This window comes from Anguilla anguilla, chromosome 5 (genome assembly GCF_013347855.1).
Source record: "Anguilla anguilla isolate fAngAng1 chromosome 5, fAngAng1.pri, whole genome shotgun sequence".
NCBI classification, from domain to species: Eukaryota; Metazoa; Chordata; class Actinopteri; order Anguilliformes; family Anguillidae; genus Anguilla; species Anguilla anguilla.
In genome coordinates this window covers 63,022,113-63,043,566 of record NC_049205.1, presented here as the reverse complement: position 1 = coordinate 63,043,566, position 21,454 = coordinate 63,022,113, and the positions used below count along the sequence as shown (strand labels likewise).

Genomic DNA, 21,454 nt, shown 5'->3' with positions numbered 1-21,454 from the left:
TATGTGTGTGTGTGTGTGTGGGGGGGGTGTGTGATGGGGGGGTGGGGGGGACACTGCAATGCTGTTCTATTCTGTTGCTGCCAGCAACGTGTTTTTGAGTGAAGATTGATTTTGAGGTGAACCATATTAGGCTACATTGATTTCAGTGATGTGCAGAACTCTTGTGTTTTGATGAACACATAGCAGAGTCTTGAAATACAAAAACTTGGCACTGTGAGCACTTTATTTCTGCATATTGCAGGAGAAAAAAAAAATAGACTCATTCATTTTACAGTCAAATCCAATGTGTTACACTGACTATGTGACTTACATAGAGGAATCAAAGCTTCCAGCCTTTCAGAAGAGTCCAACTCATTCTGTTCTTATCAATCAATCTGCTCAATCTTTTACTCACTGTGGTGTCACGTTCCTCCTCCTGCCCTTTCGGCTTCTAAATGAGTTTGTGGGGAAAAATGAAAAAAGAGCGAACACAATATTGTGACAGTGTAACAGCAGCATCTGAACTCAGATTATTTTTTTAACGGTAGACGAACACGTCTGCGCTTTCAAATCTCAACGGCCGAGCTGCTGACTCTCCACATGTCCTCTGGCCCTGGATTGATTTGTTATATTAAACTGGATAACACAAAGAGACCGCATCGTTCGAGGAATATAAGCTATATATATATATATATTTTTTTTTTTTGTAACAGAATGAACTGCGACGGGCGATTCTGTTGTAATTAATTAGTTTCTTTGTACCTTCTTTGCGGCCCGCATTTGTACCTGCGTGATGAAATCCACTCCAAAAGATGGCACCGCCAGCCAAAACAAAAACGAGCTGCATTGATTTCCCGCAGACCTGCGAGCAATGGGAAATGTAACCCTCTTGATCGCTTCTTATTCAGGGTAAAGGACAACCCACGCTGGCGTCAGTTTGAAAGGAGGCCTTTGTTGAGGCGTTGCTTGTTTCCTCGTTATTTCCCGCTCAGGGGACCTCGGATGGGGAGGGAGCAGCCAGTGGAGATGCTGACGAGCCCGGGCCTGTCCACCGCGCCGTGTTCCCGATTCCCGCGGGGATGGGAAAGCGGCATTAGTCACAAAGTCAACCTGTCATGCCCCTCCGGAACATCGCTCTCACTTGGCAAAAACTGTTCTGCCAGTTCCTCCAGGTGGCATTGTGACGTCACACATGATAACGGACGTTTGGGCTTAATTATCCAACCCTTCAAAGACTAGATATATATATATAAATAATGTTTTTCCAAATTCAGTGTTCTAGAACTCAATTGCTTTCAGTTGCCGGTAGTGATTTTTACGTCAGCATTAGAACGTTCAGTTAAGAACATCACACAGTTGTGTTTTTACACCTAAAGGTTTAAAATCCACGTAGGCCTACAGTAGCCTACTCCAGGGCTGTCAGCTGCCCAGTCAAAACGGCCTTGTTAAGTGGGTTTGTAAAAATTGCATATATAATTGGATATATATTTTATTAAATGTTATGCGAGAGATGCACGCCTTGATTCATAATTTACATTATATTTCACATCATCGCTTGATGTTTAATTTATGTATTAACGCACACATACACAGCTTTACCCAACGTTTACATTATAAATATTGAAATGAAACAAACACGGCAGGATCACTGTACGGAATATTCAAGCTATGTCGAAAACTTATTAGCCTATGCCTTGTTCGCTGATGATGCTCACATATCAGGTGTCAGTCTCCAAGATTATTATTTTGATAGCTTGCAATGTCCACCGGATTATTCTTGAGCCACCGCACCTGTCGATCACACCTAACTGTGCAGCCTGCTGTAACCACGGCAACTCCCTTCTATAGATCAACGGTTCCCCCAGAATTTGGCTTTCTCTGTGTCTCCGCTGAAACAGTGTAGGGCGTGAACAACAGAGGGATTGAATTTGTAGGTTTGGTCGGTAGTGTGAATATAACGCTCACGCTTCGCGTACGGGACAGACAGACCTACATTTGATACGGATATTGATGGTAGCCTACTTGGGTTTGTGACTGGCTGGATTTTGCCCTCAGCGATAGAGGTAGGGATGAAGGGAGATTGGAAGTCGTTTGCTCACAGTCACTTCGAGCTCCTCCCAGCGTGGCAGGCGCCGTTCAGCAGCATCACATTTGTTCAATGAAAGCGAGAGGGCACGAGAGAAAACAACGGTTTCCACTCTAACCAACTGCCATATCAACGCCACTTTTGCCTTCGTCAAGGTAGGCAATCGCGCCTTTTTTCCGTATGAGTGCTCGTCAATGCTCTAATGTTTTTTTGTTTGTTTTGTTTTTGTTTTTTTCCATGACGGTACATTTAGCGAACAATTTTCCATACAGGTGACTGAATATTTTACTTATAAAACACACCCTTTCGCGATACGATAATGCAATTTAACAGCATGTTTCTGTGGCAAATCTGCCACATTTAACGCCATGATTGACAACGTTTACACTGCACGTAAATATTCACATATGTAAGTCAAGTTTATGTATTCTTGACGCTCTCCCCAATCTTGATTTTACTTGGTAAAACCAATGGTGAGCAGGCTATATCAGTTTACAAATGTTATTTTAGACACAGCAGACAGAAAAAAATAATAATTATAAACATATGGCGGTGTTGAATCGTAGCCTAATCAACAACTATAGACAAAGATGATAACAAATCATATATCGAATATCGTTGGCTAATAATGACAATAGCCGATATATATATTCATAAGATACAAAATGATTGTTCGTTGCGTTTTAAAATGAATGTTTCTGAAAACGCCATTATAGGTTAGAACAGGTAAGCATAAATGCTTTTTTAAAAAGCATTATATTAGTGATTTACACAGTAATTTAAAATATAACAATATTATTGCGGCCAGAGACTACATAGGCTACATTTTGCTCCCAGAATGGAAAATGGATGTATTGAATGTCAAGAGTTTGTGGACATTGGTTATTATTGTTTTTACATCTTAGTTTAGCCAACTTGGTCAGATCTAAAGTATTTATGCGAGTGGTGTTTATGCGTTCAGTGCATGGGTAACTTTCTGTGCTTTATTCGTAAATACCCAAGACTGTAGCCTACACATCGCGCACGCTTGTAATAGATCACATTAGTAATCGCGTTTTTCCACGACGCGTCTGGTAAACCATAATGAATTCTCCGCACGTTACATTTCGATACAATATGTTTTATGTGAACGCCCTCGTAGCCATCAATATTTTTTCTCTTGTATCCTTGTATCGCAATACATACAACCTCTCCTTATATTCATTGTTTTTTTCCGTCACACGTTGCTGTTTTCAGGTGAAATAGAGACTAACATTAGCAGGTGTTCTTTTAAGAGAACAGGCACACGGAAGCCGAATTATGCTCGACGAAGTTACTTTGTCAATTTGAGACTGGGGTGGCAAATCATTTTTGCGCCTATAATTCACATTAGGCACGTCAAACAAAGCGTCGGATGTGACCGGTGGGCTATACCGTTTGAATAGGACTGCAAGCATTTGCAATTTGCATAGACTATATGCGTATCTTTAAATCTGAGTTTATTTTTTTTAATGATTGAAGCACGCGCGCGCGCGCGCGCACACACACACAGTATATAATATAGTTTGGGATTTTAAGAAATTACAGCATTCTTTTCGGTAACTTGGTCCATTCCACGAAAGGATACTAGAAGCAGACTAAATATTTCATTTTGCATACTGTGGCCGCGTTTGCGGGTAAGTGTGAACATACAATTAGGTCAGGGGATATTCCGTTGCAGTCGTGGAAACAAGAGGGCGGTTATAGACTATAAAAGCTAAATATGATGGCCGATTTGCGTTAGGTGGCACTTTCGTTTTATGCTGACGCATGTACGTGTCCTAAGGCAAAAAGAAAAACGCCTTAGGGCTTGAAAACATTAAATGCCTTCAGTCTTTGCAAAGGTCATCACCCTTTGGGAGGTGCGCTCCTGGTGCTAGTGTAGCCACGTTGGGCAAATAGCAATGTGAAGCAATGCCGACCTTGTGTTGACACGACGTCTAATGGTATAGCCTACCAGGTTTTTTTTTATTTATTTATTTTTTTTATAGCAGAATTGGGTGTCTCTTAATCTAAACCACCAGATATCGCACGCTATGTCACATTTGTCACCTTTTCACGGCAGTTTTCTTACACGGTGAATTTTCTTAACGCCGTTTTGATAAAACTCAGGCTGTTTGGAAACCAATAGCCCTCATTAGAGTATTTGGTAAGCCCAGACACGGTATGGTAACGTGATGAAATACTGTCGGGTAAAGAGAAAAGCCTTACTAGATATTTATTGCCAAAGTCATATTTAATAGTTCAAGAATCCTTAAGGGTGATAATAAAAATATTTCCCCAAAAGATCCTGGCCATAAACCTACTAACATACAGGCCACTTGTTAGTGTGCATTTTCATCTTACACTCAGAAATCAGCGTCTGAGCTCTAACGAGCAGCTGTTAGCATTGTTCCCTAATGAATGCGCACTATATTTATGCATCTGGGCTTATGCAGTGGGCTACCTCTGAAAACTACACTGTAAAATGTCCAGTGTTAATTCAACTCTTAACAGTGTTAATTCAACCCTTAACAGATTATATTTGGTCCCACATTACAGAGTGGGACCAGATGTTATCTTTTAAGAGTTGAAATAACACTGTTAGAGTTGAATTAACACTGGACATTTATTTTACCGTGTACTGAAGACTCTCTTCTGGCAAAGAGTTGAGTCTCATGTTTCAACTGAGTGGGCCACCATGTTATTACACGTGGAACATTTTCACCATTTTGGCTGGTAATGTGCTCCATCACCACAATATGGCTCAGTCTGACACCAGGACTGCTTTGAAGAGAGCAGTCTGCAAGGGCCCAGAACAGGTGAATGGCCTTGCCAAATTAAGTGCAGGAAAGGACCAGATGTTATGAATGTTAAATGAGTTTGTAATTCTAAAGACGTGGATATTCATTGCGGGTGACTGTGGACTGAACAGTGCCTTGGTCAGGGCTCTTTTTGCGGTTATGCAATGTGGCCTGCTTCCCCTTCTCCTCAGCAGGGGGTAGTATGAGGAAGCCATTTCCTGCACCTGGCCCCTGAACACACCCAGGATCCTCTGACATTTTAAAATGGACAGCAGCAGCACCATGCCTCCTCGCCTGTGGTAAATTCAGAGTCCTTCTCTCTCTCTCTCTCTCTTTCTCTTTCTCTCTCTCTCTCTCTCCACTTCTGCCTCTTTCTCTCTGTCTGTATCTCTCGGTCTCTCTCTTTCTATCTGTCCCTGTCTCTCTCCCCATCTCTCTCCCTCTCCATCTCCATCTCCCTGTCACTCTCTCTCTCTTTCTGTCTGTCTTTCTCTCTCCCTCTCCCTCTACCTCTCCCTCTCTCTCTCTCTCTCTCTCTCTCTCTCTGTCTGTCTGTCTCTCTCTGTCTGTCCCTCTTTCTGTCTGTCCCTCTCTCTCTCTCCCCCCCCCCCCCCCCCCCCCCCCCCCCCCCCGGCGGTTGAAGAGGACTGCCGGCCCGGCGCACACTCATGGGTCTGAAGCTCCGCGCGGCGGACGCGGCGGCCGTCGGCTCCGTGCCGGAAGAGGGGCGCGGCGGCGGGCGGCCTCGGAAGCGGCCCGTCCGCAGGAAGCTGAGGCCGGCGCGGGTGCTGTGCTTCCTCCTCGTCCTCCTCGCCGCCAGCGCCGTCGTCTCCCTCGGCGCCCTGACGTGGGTCGCCGGGGGGGACCCCCCGCCCCGGGACGGGCGTGAGCCGGGACCCGCCCACGGCCGGTCACTCCTCTCGGCCGATCGGGACGAGTCGAGCGGCGGCTCCACCGGCGGCCCGCCGACGGCGCTGAGGTGGTCGAGCGGCAGCGGCGGCGGCGGCAGCAACGGCAGCTTCGAGATGCAGGGGGACTACCCGGGCGACCTGTTCAGCCTGGAGGAGCGGCGGAGGGGCGCCGTGGCCCTCCACATGTTCGGCATGCTCTACATGTTCATCGCCCTGGCCATCGTGTGCGACGAGTTCTTCGTCCCCGCGCTCACCGTCATCACCGAGAAGCTGGAGCTGATGGACGACGTGGCGGGCGCCACCTTCATGGCGGCCGGCGGCTCCGCCCCGGAGCTCTTCACCTCCGTCATCGGCGTCTTCATCTCCCACAGCAACGTGGGCATCGGCACCATCGTGGGCTCCGCCGTCTTCAACATCCTCTTCGTCATCGGCATGTGCGCCATCTTCTCCCGCGAGATCCTCAACCTCACCTGGTGGCCGCTCTTCCGGGACGTGTCCTTCTACATCGTGGGCCTGATCCTCCTCATCGTCTTCTTCCTGGACAACAAGATCACGTGCTGGGAGAGCATGGGCCTGCTGCTGTGCTACTCCAGCTACGTCACCTTCATGAAGTTCAACACCAGCATGGAGAGCTTCATTAAGACCCTCCTGAACCGCAACCAGGTGGACGAGGTGGAGGCCACGCCCAAGGTGAGCCCTCCTGGTCTTTTTTATTCGCTCTCTTTTGTTTTTTTTTGTGTTTAACCCTCTTCAACGTCTGGCATCGTTGCTCTGACACACTTGCCACCGTGCCCTAAATGAGCATGACTGTCAAAGAAGGTCAACTGAAGATTTTGTGTATCAGGCAGATAACCAAAAATTATTATTATTATTGGGTTGCCTTGTCCTGATTGGCCGAAACATCTCGCGTGGCCCGGAACCCTTGAATTGGCAGCACAGTTGTCCTTAATTCTGGCTGAGGTAAGGCGCAGCCTGGCTGTGCGTTAAGCCTCAGGATTCTGCTTAGCACACAATGGAAGGCCCCTGCCATGGCCAATCCTGATAGCTGGCACTGGGGGAAGGGATAACAGATTCAGAGCCTATTTTAGACGGCCAGACACGACCTCTTAGCAGCACACACCGCCCTCAGTAGACGAGAGGAAACCAAATACATTAAGGAGTTTTCTGATTCAGTTTTGTTTGGTCCAGGTACTTTGGTAGTGCATCTTCATTTCTAGTAACAAAATCATTCCTTAATTATTAAAGTAACTGGACTGATTGAATGCGCAGACTGTGATTAGCCATTTAGCGACGTTTCCTGTGAACGGTGATGTTAGGCTGAAGGCCCTGCAAACGTTAATGGAAATTAAAGCCAACTACTGGCTTGTAGCTGATTCGCTGGTCTGGATAAAAAGCGGAATTTAAGAAAACAATATTTTAAATCACTATCCCCTCCTATTGCCCCTTATGTTTCAGTACCTGTGGTCTTGTGGCCGGTCCGGATGAGCAGAGGTCCCGGTGTTTTTTGGGCAGTTGGGTTTTTGTTCCTCCCTGATATCTGAGTCTGGGGAGGATGTCTCAGGGGGCTCCCCGCTGGTTCGCCGCTGTCTCGCCGCTGTCTCACGGTCGGCTGGTCTCGGTCTCGGCCTCCCCGCGGACGAGACGCCCGGCCGACGATGAGGCAGTCCGGCGTGCGCACGGCACCTCTCTCAAACCGCTGCCATGCTTTCACGATGGTGTCTGATTCACAAACGGCGTCTGTTTCCGACTCGTCGACCGAATCACGAAGACACGCGTTGGTCAGCGAGGCGGAAACAGAGACACCGTTTCTCAGCGCGGGACCACCCGAGACCTGGACTCAGTCACACCGCAGTGCAGTCTTAAGTGAAGGACTTGAGCACGTTTTTTTTTATCTTAAGCACATCTTTGTGACCTCAGGGCTGGCTGAAACCTCTTAATTATCAGTAACAGTGTTAGTAATTTGCAAGGTTAGTACAATAAGTAAAAGATGTGAACCGTCTCTTTGTTGACTGGCTTGTGAGTTTGGTGTTAAGTAAAATAGATGCTATTAATAGTACTCAATATAATTATTGTTGTTAGTAAGATCTTAATATGACTCATTTTTTTAGCGAGTCTTTCTTTTATGTGCAGTTTTGATTCTTGTAAGGCTTATGTGTTGGGTGCTGAGGGTATGTTGGTTGAAAGGCTTGAATTGCTATCCTTGCTACATTAAACCTAGGTTAGATATAAACTGTGAGAATAGTTGAGAGCAGCCTGGTGAGTTTAAAAAATTTTTTTTAAAATTTTTTTAAACACGAGCATTTTACAGAGTAAAGCCGACACAACCCTCATCAAAACGACGGTTTACACATCAAATGGCTGTTTCAACAACAAATGAGTTGAGGGTTTGTTCGTTAGATCCCTCTCATAATTAAACTCCGGACTCTCGTAATTAAATTCCGTAATTGACCAGCCCAATCTCTCTGAGGCCGCAGCCGGCAGTAACAGCTGCTGTGAAGCCGCGTAAATGTCCGCGGAATAAAATTACGCGCGAACAAAGCGTTCCGAAAGCGTCTTGCTCGCGGATCACTTTTTGATCTGAAGTGGTCTTAAAGCCACAGCTGCACAAGGCCGCGTGGAAATCACAAGTCGATGTGACGTGTATTGCTCGGTTTACTGTATGTACCTGTGTTGAAACCCTTGGGTAATGTTCCATTACCGCGCTGTCCAATTCACACAATATTAAATTAATTTAATTTCTTTTTCTTTTCTTTTTTTTGTTTTGCTTTAACGTTTTTATTTTATTTTACATTTGTTTAAAGAAAATTGCTGCAATGATGTCTGTGTAAAAGATACGATGCAGAATATTTGCAGCTAATTGTCCCAATATCCACCATATTTATTTATTTTCCAATGAGCTTTAATCCCTTATTGGCTGCGAATGGTTTTTACAATATTTTGAAAGTCGGTCAACACATTGTCAAAATTTACATAGGAGAATTAACAAAACATAGATGTGTATAGATTTCATATCGGGGTATTACAACGTGGAACATTTGACATGAACAAACTTAGTTGCCAGACAACAGTTAGTAGGCTTATACAGTACAGGTTTTATAGTTTCTTAAATATTATTAATTTATTATGCATTGTGAAGTCTAACCTCCCATAATTCCCTGGGTGCCCACTAATGTGTTGATGCCAATAAATGCCTGGGATTTATTATGAATGTTATGAAATTTCTATTGGCAGCAATTGCAATTAAATATAAAACCTCCCATAGTCAAACATTTTATAATCACATTTTAAATGTGGGCTTAAACTTCATTCTCACAAATTGCCCTCCTTTTTCTCAGAAGTATGCTTTTGGTTTAAATATGTCTCAAAGGCTTGAAATACTTGCTGTATTTACTGTGAACATATTTGTGGGGAAGTCGCAGCAAACTCAGGGAAATGTCATAAAGGTGTTCATGGTGAAAACCCGGCTTCATTTAGTTGAAAAGTGAAAATTTTCTTGCCGACTGGGACATAGCCAGGCTATGGTTGTCATAACCTGAGCTATACTGGGGTTAACCCTGTCCATTTATGTCAAAATGTCTGTCAGCCTAGATTTCGGCCCCTACTTGACGTCCAGGTTCTGCCTTTCTGCTCACTGGGTTTATACTATATAAAATAATAAACCACTAAATACTCTTAAAATATAATTTAAAAGAAACAAATAAATATGCTTTGTATTACCCCCCTAATCGTCATGCGCAAAATCCTTGTCTATCAAAGTTGACTGTCTTTAAAACACAAGCTGAAATAGCCCTGTGATGCGGTAGTGTTTATTTAAAGAATGTGAAATCTGGTTTTTCGTTTTAAAAGAGGTGAATGAGAGAAAAGACACGTCCGATAAAAACACGCCTGAGCTCCAGAATGAGCCGTTTATTTCTGAGTCTCGGAAGCTCTCGTGTTCTTTAGTGGGTTTTTACATTTTTTTTTTTTTTTAAAAAGAGGGAAATACTTGTGTCGGTTCAAGTTAAGATAAATTGAACAGATCCATGTTCTGCTATGAGCAAGGGAATCCCAGGATTTTGGGTAGATGTAGACGAGGCGATGCCATATTTATGGACATACTGTATGGGCCTCTCTCATGTAAAATCAGGGAAGCACAAATTTCCAGAAAAACTTCTTTTTCAAAATGTTTATATTTTTCAAAGAAAAACATAGTAGCTAATTGCATTTTAGTTAAATAATTACTATACACCAGACACAATTGCTGTTTCTGAATCTGCATTTGATGTACCCAGCAAACCCAAAACAATCTCATAATGTTGCTAACACTGACAAAACATTCCAGTAACATTTCGAGAACATTTCGAGTTCTCCGGACACTCGTTTGTGAACAGAATTGGTGTCTTTCTTTTTTTTTTCTTCTCAAAAATTGTCCAACCAATTGTGTTCTTTCTCCTGTACAGTTGGAGTCTTCTGCATTGCTAACCAATGCAAGCTACACCCCCCCCGGAGAGCAGGTGAACTAGCTTGGTGTTCAATGTGCTCATCAGACCATAGCTTTCTGTCACTTTCTTTTATGGACAAACCTCAGGGGCGTGTACTGCACTGGCTTTACCTTGTTTATTGTTTACAGCGAGTGGGTACCTTTTAATGCGGCCTACAGGGGAAAATGGCCGCCCTCATGATCTAGTCAATTAAGAGGAGATCAAACGAGAGTAAATTGAATGTGAGTTTGGAGATATCCCAGCAGGCAGTGCTTTAAAGACTGAACGGACAACCGGTTGTAGCATTATTTATAACAAGCGAATATTGAAACCTAATAAATTTCCAAAAATGGAATCCAGGTATAAACTGAAGCATGGATGCTAAAGTGGATATGGTGAAGTATATCATTGTCGGCTATCGACAAACACAAAACAAAAATGTTTGATAGATATGTGAAATATGATTCTGAAACGTTCCATCAGTTTTCCTATAGTGTATCAGCTAGCATAACCCATAAAATGAAGTTGGGCAGGCCAATTACTTATAGTTTCAATATGAAAAAGTGGGCTTATTATGTCTTTTGCAGCTCATATCTGTAATGGTTTACAGCTTTTAAACAGTTAAGCAGTTTAAAAAAAAACTTTTAGCATTTTGTTGTTTTGAAGCATTACAAGGTCGTCACAGATATCTGCAGATATTTTCTAATATGCAAATAAACTGACTTGAGAAATGCCAGCCAGATTCACTGGTCAGGATGCCGGTCACGAATAACCCTTGGGGTGTACATTTCTTTTTTTTGCTTTTTCAACATTTTTTACGTTGTTCATCTGTTTGTGGGTGTGAAAAAAAGAATGATAGCTGGAACGTTTAAAAACACAGTCGATAAACACAGGGTGAGGGGTTTTTTTTTTGGTCGATTCACAGTTAGAGATTCTCCCAAGGCTTTCGCTTGATAGCGCTGTGTGACAGCATGCTCTGCGGGAGAACTGACAATCGATTCACTTCGCCGTCTTGCTTTCAAAGCCTTGAATTTATGTTCTTCTCTTTTTTTTTGGTCTGCCTGCCATTTCAGAATTCTGCTTTTTGTTGTTGTTGTTGTTGTTGTTTTTTGTTTCTTGCTTTGACAGCAACTTCTGCTGAATTTCAAAAAAAAAAAAAAAGAAAATAAAACTGCGACAGCCATTTACGTATAACGCAGAATTCCATTGTTGGCCACCATTCAGGTGGGTTTAGACAACGTCTGTGTGGCAGATCACACAATAAAGCGTGCTGTCTACAGGTGTGCTCCACAGGCCTTTTTACTGCCAATATTCCAGGGCCTAGAACAACCTAAGATGTCCTCCACATCTCATAGAAAAAGGCTAATTCCTCTCCTCTGTTCTGTCTCGCCAAATTTAAGCTAGGCTCACTTCTGCATTGTTACACAACAATGGGATTCGTCATTAAAATTCCCCACAAGTAAGAAACTGAAACATTTGTGTAGATAAATTACACAAAAATAAGGAAAAGAGTGACTGCAGTTTGGCTGAATGAAGACCTTAGTCCAGTGGATCATAATAGAGCTGAAAGATAATTATACTGTTACAGGTGAATGGCAGTCTAGGGGAAACACACAAGAGGCATTTCATGTATACAGCACGTTTTAGTAATTGAACCTTGGGCCTGGTATAAATTAACCAACATACCCAATGTTTTAATGCGTACAGAGTTTACACACACTAACGCTATTATTGTTTGTGGAAATGTTGTTTTGCTTTCACTGAGAAAACGCCAATGCCTGTTATTATCTATAGCTGAGGGTTTGTTTTTGTTTTGTGATTATAGGGGCAGTGAAAGCTTTGATTAAATCTAGACATGTTAAAAAGTACTCGTGACAAAATATCTAATGGGACCAGGCTTTTCTTTTGTAGTGTACTTGTAAAAAAAAATAATCCTGTCCCCAAGTTGGTGGCAGCTGTGGGTTGCACCACAAATTACTCAGCAGTTACTGAGTACAGCGAATGTTCTGTCTCTCTGCGCTGAAACGTTCAAATCTGGTGGTTTTATCTTCTTATAAAGCATAAAGAGGCGAGAGCAAGTACAACCCCCTGTGTGGCAGTGGATGCGCCATACCGTAGAAACAGAAGCTACCTACTACCAACTGGAACCCCATGCAATTTGAATCACGGAGGACCGAAAGTACCATAGATGCATAGATTATCTAGTGCGCCAACACGATCTATGGTTCCGCTATGCACTGTCAAGCTTTTATCAGACAAGTGTCGGAAGGGAGATATTACTTCGCTTTGAAGCCGTCTGTCTGGAGATACTTCTAGCATTTCCTGTGACATAACAGGGCTCAGGTGAATCACTGAAAAAGCCCCAGATCTCATTATTGGAACCATACCAAGACATACTGTATGTCACCGATTTCAGATTTAAGACCAATATAAGATCCAATGACCTCACGCAGTGGCTAAGCTGTTAACAAAGGCTATTTAGCAGGTGCAGCGTTCTCTGTGTGACACGTTGTATTTATGGAAGAGGAGGTGTGCTGGCAGCATTGCATATCAGCGCAGTTGTCATTTGACCTCCGGCAGAGTGAGAGCGCTTGATTATTCTAAGGCTGTAATCCCGTTTAATACCCTATTAACTACTCATGAGCTCCAGTGTCAATGATGTAATATGAAGTCTTACGTGTGACACTCCTCTCGCATGAACTCCCACCGCTGACACTTATCTGATGGGGGAGATAGAGAGAGAGAGAGAGAGAGAGGGAGGGAGAGAGGGAGAGGGAGGGAGAGAGGGGTGAGAGGGAGGGAGAGAGAGAGGGGAAGAGAGAGAGAGGGGCGAAGAGAGAGAGAGGAAGAGAGAGAGGGGGGAAGAGATAGGGAGAGAGCGAGTGGTGAGAGGGAGGGAGAGAGAGAGAGAGATAGACGCCCTCCTTCTCAGACTTGTGTGTCTGTGTGTTTGTATGGCTGTTTGTGGGGGTGTTGTGTATCCGTTTGTGTGTGTGTGTTTATGTCTGTATGTGTGTTGTGCCTGTGTGTTTGTGTCTGTGTGTCTGTATGTGTGTGTGTGTGTATGCGTGTGTGTGTGCATTTGCATGTGTGTGCGCGCATGTGTGTGTGTGTGTGTGTGTGTGCGTGCATGCGTGTGTACGTGCGTGTGTGTGTATGCGTGTGTGTGTGCATTTGCATGTGTGTGCGCGCGCGCGTGTGTGTGTGCATGTGTGTACGTGCGTGCGTGTGTGTACATGCGTGTGTGTGTGTGTGTGTGTGCGTGCATGCGTGTCGGGGGTAAAAGTACCCTTACATTGTATCGCTATTATTGCCTGCAAGACAAATAAAAGCTGTTAATCTTTAAAAATAACTGTGCAGACAGTGAGAGACGGTGAGAGATGGTGAGAGATGGTGAGAGACAGTGAGAGACAGTGAGAGATGGTGAGAGATGGTGAGAGACGGTGAGAGATGGTGAGAGACGGTGAGAGACGGTGAGAATCGGTGAGAGATGGTGAGAGACGGTGAGAGACGGTGAGAATCGGTGAGAGACGGTGAGAGACGGTGAGAGACGGTGAGAGATGGTGAGAGACGGTGAGAGACGGTGAGAGACGGTGACAGACGGTGAGAGACGGTGAGAGACGGTGAGAGACGGTGAGAGATGGTGAGAGATGGTGAGAGACGGTGAGAGACAGTGAGAGATGGTGAGAGACGGTGAGAGACGGTGAGAGACGGTGAGAGACGGTGAGAGACGGTGAGAGACGGTGAGAGACGGTGAGAGACAGTGAGAGATGGTGAGAGATGGTGTTGCCTACTGAGATCCTGTCAACAGTGTCAGCTGATTAGCAGAGCATCCTGTTTGAGTACCTTCATTCAGCACGAACTGTGTGCCCAAGGAGGTGTTTTTTAATCCGCAAGCTTTTTTCTCCCATGGAGTGTATGTTCGTGTCGATCACATATTTTCAGTTGAACTGCCCCATACCGTAGCGGAGATAAAGAACTAAGTGGATTCATGTGTTAATTTCTGGACCCACGGATGTGTTATGTTAGCTTCAGCCCAAACAACACGCCTCATTATTTTGTGGACCTGTGCAGGTTCACTCCAGCCCAATCAATAGCAAACGAAATAGTGAGCAATTAATGAGCAGCCAATCAGATGTCAGGTGGTGACCTATGGGGGGGCGGAATCAGAAGTCACTCCCGGAATGGGAAATCACAGTCCTAAATGCGGTTCTATGGGGGGGCGGAATCAGAAGTCACTCCCGGAATGGGAAATCACAGTCCTAAATGCGGTTATCTCTTCCCATTAATCTGCTTAGAGATCGCTAGCTCAGAAGATTACAAGAGCCGAACGGGCCTGTCGCTTGCCCTTGCACTGCTGCTGCTGCTGCTGCAAAAAAAAACAACAAAAAAAAACTAATTGAGGGAGAGATTGCCTTTCTTTCATTTCTTTACCTGGTGGTCATGGCTCTTTACAGGTGTGGTTTTACACAGCTTGCTTGTATGATAATAGGGCAGAAGGACTGGAATCGTTGCTCGTATTTGGTGCTGATAAATTATCTGCTCTGGGGAGAAAACACATCTTGATTATTCATGGATTTATTTGTACTGAAATGTGTTTACCCAGGTGGATCACAAAGCTGAAAATAAGAGGCAAGAATAACTATCTTTTTGAAAACGTGTTGTTTTCTTGTGAAAACTAATTCTCAGAAACAACAAGTTGCAGCACATCAGCAAAACTGGACATACATAAGCTGGCCACACAGGTAGTTTGGGCCAGTAAGAAATCTGATGCACAAGTTAAACCACACTACTTATCACTTTGAAAAGCAGTTTTAAAAAAACGTTTTTTAAAAGTTCTAAATCAGTGTTCTAGAACTCTAGAACTGTTTTCCAGTAGTGATTCTTACATGAGAAACATAATGTTCAGTTAAGAACATTCTAGAATGTTAGACTGTTCAGTTTAGAACATTCTAGAATGTTAGAATGGTCAGTTAAGGACATTCTAGAATGTTAGATGGTTCTGTTCAGAACATTCTAGAATGTTAGAATGTTCAGTTAAGAACCTTCTAATCACATATTTGTGATCTCATGCTTTAAAGCCTTAACGTCATTCATAGCATCTGTGGTGCATTCAGTGCTAAGCTGGTTGTATCAGCAGCAGGGCTGCGGTATTTTGGGGTATTTTTATTTCCCCTGGGGGGCTTGTTGTTTACCTCACTGTTTGGGGGGATAAGGGAGGTAAATGCGGAATGAATGCACTGTAATGGGAAGCCGGCTCCAACCTCCATGGCTCCAGCGATGCGACCGCGGTCGAAGCGATCATCCGTAATGGGTCTAGTGCGGTTGACCGCATGCAGCCTGGGTTTTAGCGACCGTGTGGTTTTCCCTGGAGGCAGACTGTGTGGAAGAGAGAGACAAAACAAATGTAGAAAATTCAGAAGAAATCCAGGCCTGACCCCCCCCCCACAAAGCACACAAGTGAGATAAAACTCCCCGATGGGAAGAAATCTCAGGAGGAACCCGGCTACAGAGGGGGAGCCCGTCCTCCACTGGCCGGCCTGGTGCGAAGTAGCGGTAGAATGGATGGTAACTGAATCGTAATAGAGGATCTATCACAGCAAATAAGAACCCCAACATGGGACAAGTTCCACACACTGGCTGAGTACGAGATGCGCAGAGAACTGTGAAGGGTCTGCCGCTGCGGACGGGCAGTGCGCGAGGCTTCGAGGGTGTGGGGGAGAGGGGGGGTGTAGCTTGTGTTTTTTTTGGGGGGGTGTGCTTCAGGCTTGTTTCTCTGTGTTTTGGGGCCTTTTCTAAGAGGGCCTCTCCAGACCTCAGAAGCTTCCCGGTCCTTCAACCTCTTTTTGAGAGTCTTCCTCTGCCCTTCACCCTGTTTGTTGAGAGCCTTCCTCTGCCCTTCGGCCTGTTTGTTGAGAGTCTTCCTCTGCCCTTCGGCCTGTTTCTGAGAGTCTTCCTCTGCCCTTCGGCCGCCGGGCGCATCCCTCAGGCTGACAGCGGCCGCCCCTCAGCTCTGCGTGTGCCCTGGTTCTGAGGAGGCTCATTACTCAGCTCAGGGCATTAGCATCATAAATTGCGCTGTTATTCCTCACGACACTGATGAATTAAAATGGCCCCCGTGTGCATTCAGGACTGTGCGCTGCTCTGAGCTAGCATGGCGAGGCTCTGTAATGTCTGCAGTTCGTCTGTCTGGTGTGCTGCTCGTAGTGTACTCTCATTTTAATGCCATTCTCCGTAAACGTTGGGTTTGTGTGTGTGTGTGAGTATGTGCGTGTGTGTGTGTGTGTGTGTGTGAGAGAGAGAGTATGTGTGTGGGTGGGTGTGAAAGAGTGCGTGTGTGTGAGAGAGAGAGTGAGTTTGTGTGTGTGTGTGTGTGAGAGAGAGAGAGAGAGAGTAAGTGTGAGTATGTGTGTGAGAGAGAGTGAGTTTATGTGTGTATGCGTGTGTGTGTGTGTGTGAGAGAGTGTGTGTGTGAGAGAGAGGTTGTGTCTGGGGGCTGTTATTGAATGTGTAGTCATACATTCCCAATTGGTGGGCAGGAGTCAACGGTAATAAAAAACATATTAAAGATAAACTGTAAAGTCAAAATTAATATTACAAAGTATATAAAGTCCACATAAGGGCATGCGACTGAACATTCAGTGCTGTGTCCTTCAAGCCCTACCTGCCTACTCAGTTAATGGAAGGAAAGGTTGGATGGTTTTTTCCCCCCCAAACGCAGTGTTTATATGAGAAGTGAATCATGCTCTGTTTACAACTACTGCCGTTTCAGTGCATCACATGGGTAGGTCTACATTTTGTTTCCAGACACGGTTTCCTCTGCCAGGAAAAGGATTTATAATCAAATAATTTTAGCGTTGCTGATCAAAGCGAAGCAGGAGAGCAGACAGAATTCATTACCGTCTTCCTCCCCGGGGGGTCGTGAGTTTCAGTCACCTGCGAGTCCACAGAACCCCCCCCCCCTGCCGCCCGCCTCCCCCCGAGCCTCCCACCTCCCCTCCAGAGATTCTGTGTCTGTCAGAAATAGTCTGAGCTAATGCCTTGTCTACATAATGGAGGAGTCGCTGTTATTCTCTGTGGGTTTGAACATATTTTGCACACTTATTTTCAAAAGTTGAAAGCGGTTGGAAGCTTTGACGCACCGCAGTATATGTCATCATCCGTTCGCTGTTCGCTATCCAGTTAGAAAGGGTTCAGGAGGCCCATGCCATTTACAACATGGGTAAACAAATTTGCAGACTATAGCAATGGCATCAAGCTTGTGTTATTTTACCATCCCTGTTTGTTGACTTCCTGATCTTGATTTCCTGTCAATCCTCAATATAAAATTTGGGAAGCCCTCAAATTGTTTTCAAGAGCAGACGCGTTCGCTGCGTTTTTTTAAACAGATGGAAAACGGACAGTGATAAACGCGTACGCGATTCGCACCTGTCGCCTTTCACCTGTGCGGTCCGAGTTCGTCCGCTGAGACGAAACAGCGAGAGGTGGACAGCCGGGAGCGGCCTCGCGCACGTTATCCATCACGCTCATCGTTTCTCAGCAGACAGGAAGACCTCGGGCAGCCGCTGTCCGTTCAGCTGTATGCCACTCCTTCGATGTTTACACTCGGGCGGGTTTAAAACTCAGCATCGCTCAGTGCATATCAGCTGTAATAAAATCACAGCCTCCGTGAGAGAGAAAAAAAAATCAGGCTCCCAATAGATCTGCGGAAGCTTTACTTACTTGTTCATTAAACTGTGCTTTGCTCAGGTCAAAGCAGGACACAGCTCAGCTCAAAATAATTTTTACTGAAGAAACATTACACTGGAGAAATGATAAATTATGTGCTGAACTACAAAGTAGAATGTCCAGTATTAATTTCTCTCTGTGAGAGAGAGAGAGAGAGACCAGTAGGGAACAAATGTACCACATATGGAGTTAAATTTACTGAGTGGACTGGACACTTTTCTGTGCATCTGCTCTTAAAAAAGGGAATGGTCCGGAAGGTTCCGGAATGTTCTGGAATGTTGGCCATGCCACGCTCCAGTGCCCTGGCGTTCAAAGAGTGACCTGGCGGCGTTCGTGCTTTCAATCGCACTGCATTGGAAATGCTGAAGAAAAAGCACAAGGCGCATCAGCGCTTGTAAAAGTGTTTTCTTTGAAGCTGGTGTTTTGGGACAGTGTTCCGGATCAGGCGTTGAGTCTCCCTCATTCCGCATCAGCGGTTGTACACGGGTCTCGCTTTGAAGCTGCTGTTTTTGGGAGAGTGTTCCGGGACACGCGTTGAGTCTCCCTCAAGCAGACTTGCGCATTGTTATTCCGGGACAGAGGCCTGCTGCTCTCGCTTTTTTTGTATCCAGCTATTCTTCTCTCAGTCCTTTTTGGCTGTTTTAAATTCCTGACCTCCAAATTGGGCCGTCTGGTCTGGGGCCACAGCCTAATTATCGCCGGCCCCTCTGAGGTAATGGCGGTGTCTGCAGAAGCCTTGGCGCAGGATCGGGCTGCCGCTGGAGCCGGGGAACCGTGCTGCTCTCTTTAACGAGGGGCTCCTGAGCGCGCTCGTTAGGGGAGGAGTAAAATCATCACCGCGAGCAAACGCGGGATTATACTGCAACGGAGAAGCACAGCTGAACAGGACGTGGATGACAAAATAAGTTTATTTAGAGAAAACACACAAATGCGTACATACACACGCACGCACGGACACATACACACACAGACACACGCACACACGCAGACACTCACTCTCTCTCTCACACACACGCACATACACTCAGTCATAGTTACTGCTTTTTTATTTCAGGACCACGGACAGCTACTACTAGCCTGACTGAAATGCTTTTTGGTTTGAATTTTGCAAACATATTTATCTAATGTATTTTTAACAGCTGGGATGAAATGCAGGTTTGTCCAGCAGACTGATCTACGTCAGTGCAAGGTGTGAATTTATCTGAACCTATGGGTCACAAGCAAGGTGGGCATATGCTTGCGTGCCTGTGTGTGTGTGTGTGTATGCGTGTGTGTGCGTGTGTATGCGTGTGTGTGAAGTTGTGAAGTTGCCTGGAGATGAATGTGAAATGGCGGCTGGGGGCCTGTGACTCAGCTGTCCCGGTTTCATTCCCAGCCTCCTGGGAATTTGCTTCGGAAAAATATCGGGCAGTTTAAATGGATTGTGTTTTTTTTTTTTTTTTTTTTAAGTTGTAGACTGTGTAATTGCCTCTCAGTAAGAGCTTCTGCTAAAATGTAGGACTGGTGGAACGAAGCCGTTTTAGCTGTTAGCCATTTGTGTGGGCGTGTGAGGAATGGAATGCTCCCTAGGTGGTGTAGGTATTGGGTATGGGGGGGGGGGGGATTAAATTGGAGAGGGGGGGTTGCTGTTCCAGGTAGACGTGATTAGAGCAGTCCCTAGACTTTGGAGGCCCTAGGCAAATTTGGGGGCTCCTCCAAAACAGTGGCTCTTTTTTGATTACTTTGCTTGGACACCAATGTGAAAGGAAGGCGAGCAGGCGGGGCCCTGGGGTAGATGGCGGGGCCCTGGGGGAGTAGGCAGGGGCCCTGGGGGAGTAGGCAGGGTAGGTGAATGGTGAGGAAATTTGAAGCACAATGGATCAGAGATATTTTAAACAACACTTCCATCTCTGTGAAACATGACTTTCTTTAAAAAAAAAAAAAAGGATGTTTTGAGCTTCTCAGTACCGTGGCGTTTTGGGTAGGCCTTGCGCTGTCCTGACTGACCTCCTGCTGCTCAGAGAGAGACCCGCATGACCAAGCTATTTACATCGCCGCTGTGGTGTCTGAAACGCAGACCCCCCCCCCCCCCCCCCCCCCCCCCCCCCCCCCCCCCCCCCCCCCGCCCCCCGCCCCCCCCCACTACAGAGCCGCGCGGCGGCGGCAATCAAGCCGGGTTCTTGGAATTGCTAATTAGGGGAAGATTTGCATGATGCAGCCGATGCGGGCACTTAACACCTCTGCCAAGGCCTCTCCTGCCCGTCGATAGGGACGAGCCAGCTGAGTCTCTGCCACACTGCTTTCAGGTGCTTTCAGAGTGCCTTTGGATATCAGAGAGCAAGAGCCAAGCGTTTCTCATGTCTTTTTCTTCTTCTTCTTCTTCTTCTTCTTATTATTATTATTAGACAAACAGACAGACAGACAGACAGACAGACAGAGAGACAGGCAGGCAGACAGACAGACAGACAGATAGATAGATAGATAGATAGATAGATACTGTTCAGTATTAATTCAACTGATAGACATTGTATTTCTGTTGGACTCGTGTAAACTCTGTTAGATGTTAATTGGCTTAATTGAGAAGCCATGCGTGGTAAGTACAATGGCAGTGATCCTTATAATCTAAAAACAATGATTTCATCCAAAAGAAAAAGTAAAAAAATCGAAAATAAAAAAGGCAGTATTAAGAAAATGATATGCACCAATGTCAAACCACCTTTTTTTTTCCGTCTCGCTGCAATAAAAAGCCTTTTGTTGCCATGGCGCCGCAATGCCTTTGTGATGTCATCAGAAATCCATTTTTGTTTCCTGGTTACTATGGAAAAGTGAGCATGCCTTCCTCTTCAGTATCACATAATAAACTGTGGCAGGGAAGAAGCACCAGAGCTGAAGCATTGCTTCTGTGCTGCTGTTGTTTGCTCTTACACGTTATCTGAGTTTGAATCCCTAACGCTGCAGCGGCTGACATCACGCTGCAAGTGCACTGGGATCAAACCCTTTCTTTGGCTGGCAAATTAAAAAGGGAGGAACAGCCGTCCTCGCCCCCAGGGTTTAAACGCACGCTCCTGTTCTCCGCGTCCTCTGTTTCAAACGAGCGAGGCGGAGGGAAAAGTTTTTTTTTTTTTGTTTTTTTTCCACCGAGCCGAAGAATCCGCGGCTCCGCTCTCATTTCCCCGTGATTGCAGCCGAACGCTCCCGCCGTCCTGACAAATCCCGTCGCTTCCAAGATCAGTCGGGCGATGGAAAGAGGAAGAGAACATCCGCTTTGTCTGGGAGGCACGTCGGATCTCACATTCAGTCTGAGAGAGCCCAGCTCTGAAGGGAAAAAAATAACCATCGCTTGGATTCAGTAGAGAGAGCGATTCAGAATGTTATTATTATTAATGAAGCTGTTTTTAAAAAAGAAAAAATTATTTTCTGTACATTTTTGATGCTGGGCATCTTCCTTTCATCAGTAAACAAGAGGTCTTGTGAGAAGCTGGCTCGGTCTTTCCGAGTTAGAAGGCCTTA

The 21,454-nt window shown here is 45.3% G+C and overlaps 1 protein-coding gene across 7 annotated transcripts in view; it reads left to right on the top strand.

Moving 5' to 3' along the window:
• The first annotated feature begins 1,754 nt into the window (after positions 1-1,754).
• Positions 1,755-21,454, top strand: part of LOC118227762 (sodium/potassium/calcium exchanger 2-like) — a 59,845-nt gene continuing 40,145 nt past the window's right edge. For 3 of the 7 annotated variants that reach the window (XM_035418616.1, XM_035418614.1, XM_035418612.1), the window contains exons 1-3: positions 1,755-2,220; positions 5,510-6,467; positions 10,217-10,270. In XM_035418616.1, coding sequence (XP_035274507.1) covers positions 5,535-6,467; positions 10,217-10,270 — 987 coding nt within the window. In that variant the 5' untranslated portion in view covers positions 1,755-2,220; positions 5,510-5,534. The remainder of the gene's footprint in view (positions 2,221-5,509; positions 6,468-10,216; positions 10,271-21,454) is intronic. The other 4 variants (XM_035418617.1, XM_035418619.1, XM_035418613.1 and 1 more) reach the window with 3 other exon arrangements.